Source organism: Macaca mulatta, chromosome 1 (assembly GCF_049350105.2).
Source record: "Macaca mulatta isolate MMU2019108-1 chromosome 1, T2T-MMU8v2.0, whole genome shotgun sequence".
Lineage (NCBI taxonomy): Eukaryota > Metazoa > Chordata > Mammalia > Primates > Cercopithecidae > Macaca > Macaca mulatta.
Window position 1 is genome coordinate 7,561,386 of NC_133406.1, and position 6,000 is coordinate 7,567,385.

Sequence of the window (6,000 nt, forward strand, 5' to 3'; positions counted from 1 at the left end):
CCATTAGACCTCTTTTTCTTTATAAATTGCCCAGTCTCAGGTAGGTCTTTATCAGCAGCATGAAAACGGACTAATACACTTGTTATCTCAGTAACTGACTTACTGCATGCTGGCAGAACAAGCCCGGTTTGGTATCAAAACAAAAGTAGAGTGAATAGAGCTTAGTTTATTTTCATATTGATAAAATAATAACAATAAAGGTTAACAGTAATTAGGTCTTTTTCATGGTGTAGCTCATTAATATTTGCTAAAAATAAAAAGCATACACTTGAATCCAATTCTGTGTAGACCTCAACCCAGGATTATAAGCCATTTGATGGTTCATCTGTGCTGAGGATGTTTACTTCAGGGAAAGTGAAAATTCTGGGTGACATTTGATTTCTGCTTTTAGAAAGGAGTAGGTTGAGAACAAAGCTAGAGATCTGTGAGCGAGAAAGTGTGAAAAAGAAGCAGTAGAATCTTAGCATTAAAAGACTAGCAATCTAGTTTTAGCCCAAGAGGAAGAAACTAAGACCCATAGGGTAAGATTTCCTGAGCGTCCAGCTGGTTGCAAACTCTGCTATTCCAAGTCTCCTCACTGAATAACAGTTTCCATCCCATGAAGCTGAGTGAAAAGTAAGGGGTGAGGTGGAAAAATCGTGAGAACAGAACAGAAACACCATTTGGGGACAGTTTAGCATCAAGACCATTTTGAGCCTATAAATCCACAACAGGATTTAACATCTATAGCTGTGAGACATAAACTCTCATAGAGTCAAGGTCAAAGTGCCTCAAAGGCAATTTCATCAGCAGAGGCCACTGACTTGACTTGAATTCCAGGGGGCAGGGCACAATTATCAACAATAAGTCGAAACATGTACAAATCTCCTCACCCTCTAAATACTACTAAATGGACAACTTTGCTGGGTCGAACATAGGGAGAGTAGATCACAAAACCCTCTACGGTGGGGTTTCTTTTATGCAGAAAGGAAGAGAAGAAATATTTGAATGATATCCTAAAATACATCTCCAAAATATATGCTAGAATAGTCGACATACATTGCAACAGCAGGAGGCAGCTGAGACTGGAATGCTTAATAGTACTCTTAGCCAAGGCTCTTGGCTTCTGTCAAAAAATGAGGTCTTGAGTAGCTTTAGCTGTCACTGAAATGGTGCTTTTTTGCTCTGATCACTTTCATCATACCTGTAAACACTGAAAATAGTTATCAAAAGCAGTATTTTCTGACTCTTAAGGACTGCATTCAGACATGGATTAAGGACACCTGTTTAGGTTACATGGCCTTTGTTTACTTCTCTGGCTTGTCTGCTTCTCTCCCACTTCATAAAGAAAGGAAAACATATCACTCTAACATGAAGTAAGGCAGTTTGTAAGGCAGTTTTTTGGTAACGTAGGTTTTTCCTGAACTGATGTGCTAGAATTGAAAAGCTACACCTGTAGAACTCCTTCCAGCCTGCAAAATTGAGATTATTTTCCAAATCCTTTTTTAAGTTACTCTCTGAAAGGACTACATTCCTTATGCCATAATTGTGTTAAAAAAAAACCATTAAAAAATTTCCCATAACTTCTAAAAGACTGATTCTCCACTTTGTTCTGAAATCGAACTCATGTACAGAAAATATTTTAGTGTGGTTCACATTATAAGGCACTGGGAAACCTTTATAAAGGTAGCAGGAGCCAAAGATAAAATAATCTTTAGATCTATGAAGTAAAAAGCTTCTATGGGGAATAAACTATGCATAACAAAATTTTAGCAGAAGGCAGCATTTGATAATGGCAAACAAAGCCCTGTAGGCATTTAAAGAGAGGAGAAGTCTTCACAGGTTGATTCTCCTGCAGTTACCTTCTGGAACTAGCAGGAGGTAATCCCATTGGCTGGAGAAGGGATAGGGGAGTTGTAATTCACACAAGGAGGAAAATATCGGTCAATACAGTGGTTTTTCTAAATATTTAGGTCAATGTTCTTGAAATGCTATTTTAATATCTTTTCCCACTCTTTTTTTCAATATTTAAACTTTACCTGGTTTATGATTATGGTTTAGTTTCTTTTACCTTTTGTTTCTCAGTAGGAGTTTCTTTACTGATTTGTTGATCTCTTTGACTGAACGTGTCTTCAAAGAAAGGAAATCAACTGGATTAATCCAAGATCAGACGATCACTACATCAGAGCAAGAACAACTTCTCAGGGTGACTTTTCACTAGGCAAGGTTACTAGACACGGAAGGCTACCACTGATAAGAATTGAGGGAAGTTCACTGTATTTTTTGGATGTCTAAGTAAAGGTTCTCAACTCTTACTTTTTTTTCTAGGGGCCAAGGGAGAGCCTTTAATGTGTTAGACAGTATAAGGTACTGGGATATGGTTTATGGAAAGGAGGAGATGGGAAGGGAGGGTGGAAAAAAAAAAAAACAGAAGAAGATGGGCAAAAATGTAATCTTGTCCTCTATGTAAAGACATTAACCTTCTTGAATTGCTCTATTTAGTCAATACTTTTAAAAATAATATTCTCAATATTCAAATACGCATCTGTTATTATTTTTTCACCTTTATATCATTAAGTTTTCTCATTCCTCTCATTTATTCATCCACCCAATACATAATGTTAGGCGTAATTCCAGCCTCTGGAATACATTGGTCAGTAAGAGTTTATATCCTAGTTGGAGTAGATATTTAAGAAACAGGTAAAAATAAAACCTCAAAGTGTGTAATTTCTGATACTAGTAGATAAGATTAAAAAATAAAAAGGGAAAGGGGTGAAGTCAGAAAGGAAGATAGGCTCAGTTCAGACAGGACCTTTGGTAAAGAGTTTGGGGGTTTTTTTATTTGTAATGGGAGATCATTGGAAGATTTTAAGCAGGGCATGATAATGATCAGACTCATGTTTTAAAAAGGTGTTTCTGGCTGTGGTGTGTAGTACAGACTATAAGGGAATAGGAGTTAAAGCTGGGAGACTAATTTGGAGGTTGTTGCAAGAATATGGATGGGAGATGATAATGGCTTGGGCCAGGATGGTTGTAAGGGCTAGAATTTAAATGTATTTTGGATATAGAGCCTCAAGGCTTACTGATGGAGTGAAAGAAGAATAAGCATTTGCATAAAATGAAAAAAGGAATCAAATATGATGCCTAAGCATGGACCTGAGCAATGGGATGGATAGAATTCTTTTGCAGAGGAATTTTAGTTGCTTCCTAATACACAAGTAGTAATTTTTGTCTCCTATTTTCCAGCATATGTATGACGTGGTTACATGATGATGATCTCATGTTATTCAGGGAGAAATCCATGGATGACACCCACATTTTATGCCCCCCAAAACCATATATCCAATCACATATTTGTTATCTCTCCCTTGGATTTCTAAGAGACAATTTTAAAAATGAGACATCACTGCTGCCACTTTAGTCCAAGTCTTGAACTAAAGTAACAGCCTCCTAACTGGTCTATCTTATCTTCTTAAAATTTTCCTAGTCATTCTCCACATAATGGTCCAAGGGACCTTCTAAAATCACAACTTAATTTCCTGCCTAAAATCCTCCAATAGCTTCCCATTGTAATTTGAACAAAATCTGATCTTCTTGCCTGTACCTCTAAGATCCTACAAGATCTGGCTCTGTCAGCTTCTCTGGCCTCATCAGCTACTCTTCTCTGGCCTCGTTCAGTTCCTGCCTTTCTTTCTGCTCCTTGAACTTGGGCAGCTCATTATTGCCCAAGAATTTCTCTTCCTGCTGTTCCCTCTGCCTGAAATGTTCTTTCTCAAGATCTTCACGTGGTAAGTCCTATCTGATCATTCAGGTTTCCAGCCCCTGCTGAATATGTCCCTCCAGCAGAGCAGCTGTCCCTGACCACATTCTAGACAGGTACTCTCAAAGCGACTCTCTACAGCATTAGTCTGTTTTCATTTCTTTCATAGTGCTTCACTTTAACTGAAATTATCTTGTTTGTTTTCTTCTTCCTTGTCTTTTTCTTCTCTGGAATTCTCACCCTTGCATCCCTACTACCTAAAACAATGTTGGCACATAGTAAGTAATAAGATTTTGTTGAACACATTAATTCTTATTTTGTGCAACATTTTTATAGGAGAGAATTGGACACAAGCCTAGTATGAAGCAGTCACAACACATGTCCCAACCAGTGACCGACACATCATGTGATAGCATTTCTAAATGAAAATTTAGAATCGTAAATGTTCAAAGAACTTTCTAGCACTTTGGGGAAAAGACACTAAGGAAGGCAGAACAAAAGACAGTTAGCATATACTATATAAATACATATGTGGCATAAAAGATACCATCTATATTCAGCCTAGAACAGTGTTACACCTTCAATAAATTTTTTTGTTGAGTGGATACATGAATGAATTAATTAAAAGTCTCCAAATGATTTGACCAAAGGTGATAGGGAAATGATTTAACCTTGACTAATTGGGATGTTTGTATTCTGAAACAGAAATTCTGCTGAGAGGAGAAAAAGCAAAGTTAAATCGAAGCAGACCCATGTTAAACAGAACTACCTTTGGCACCATAACTATGAAAGCAGAGAGGGACCTCTCCTTCTGTCTTGCTAGGTGTGGGGCAAGTCCCAGCACCTTTACGTCACTTGCTCAGTGAAAGGTAAACACCACACTCCACTGCCGTAGGTGCTCCACTGGAAGAGTCAAGTAAGTCAGATGACCACATAATCTTATTCCCAATTACTCATATAACTAGTGAACATTCAACATGATACTTTGACGTTAGCTTCATGTTTCTTGACCCTTTTATTCTCATTAGACAGCATTAACTGAGTTATTAAACAAAGCGGGACAAATGTTTTTATTAAAATGAATATTAAGACTAATTCCTGTTCCTAAAAACATAGTCAATTTGGGGATAAAATCAAATTCGATTTGCATTATTTTTGCTTTTTAACAAATCCTTAACCAAAATGATGAGGGAAAACAGAAACCTTTGTATTTAATGGCTATAAAATACCTTTCCTGAAAAAGAACAGATTAAAACCCATACTATATTAAATATATGAAAATAAAAAAATTTAAAAAGCTGTATTTAAATATCAGATAAGTTTTCACAAGAAAATTAACAACTTGTAGAAGTGATGAATAATAATTACGAGTGATAATAGTTAACATGATACCACCACCAACAATAATCCATGTGAAAATTCTTACCAAGCCACCACCAATGACAGCTACTTTTTTCCTTTGAATGACAGATGAGTCCATAACTGCTGAAGTATTTTTCACAATTATTGTTGCTTCTGTCACTGAGGGACACTGATTTGTGTCTCTCCGACACACTGATTTCTCTCAGTTTTTATACCACCCAAAGCCCAGTGCATTTATGAGCCAGCGGCAATGTTTAGTCAGGGCTAATTTCCCTTGACAGTATTAACCCATTAGTTGGCCAAAGTACACTCAGCTCAGCTCTAAAAAAAAAAAAAATCATTACAATAACCAAATTTAAAAAAAATCCATCCAATTGGAGACACTCTATTTTTTCTATCTTCTGTGTAAGACACGGAAATTTTTAAGCAGTCTTATGGCTTTTCTTCTTCTTTTTCTACAGCATATATTCTTAGTTTCATTTTCATTCATGATTAACCATGCATGGAACCTTTCTCATCTGAAGTCCAAAAACATCTCATACCTCCCTTAGAGAGTAAGATGACATGGCTTCATAATTCATCTGTGGATCATTTTTTGTGATTAAGACCAATCAAGAATTTCATCTAAAGGGTCCTCATGGATTATTTTTAATAGGCTCTACCAGGGAAAAGTTTTTGCAAGGTTTTCATATTCTCCTGATCAACATTTTGAATTGTGTAACTGACCATACTTCCCTTTTTTTTTTTCTCCAGCCCAGATGCTTGAAAATTTAGAATCTAGTTTTAGAATCGAAAATTTAGAATATGATTACCACTAGGGGAGATGACTGACACAATGCTTCTGTAAACTCTTTCCTGACTTCATATTATCTATTCACTGTTTTGTCTTTTTCACTCCA

The 6,000-nt window shown here is 36.5% G+C and overlaps 1 protein-coding gene across 1 annotated transcript in view; it reads right to left on the bottom strand.

The window, feature by feature from the left end:
* The window catches only part of KMO (kynurenine 3-monooxygenase), a 59,662-nt gene extending 53,897 nt beyond the window's left edge, over nt 1-5,765 (bottom strand). Inside the window, exon 1 of the mRNA XM_001093900.5 lies at nt 5,166-5,765. Within this exon, the coding sequence (XP_001093900.1) occupies nt 5,166-5,219 (54 nt within the window). The 5' untranslated portion in view covers nt 5,220-5,765. The remainder of the gene's footprint in view (nt 1-5,165) is intronic.
* Between the last annotated feature and the right edge of the window lie 235 nt (nt 5,766-6,000).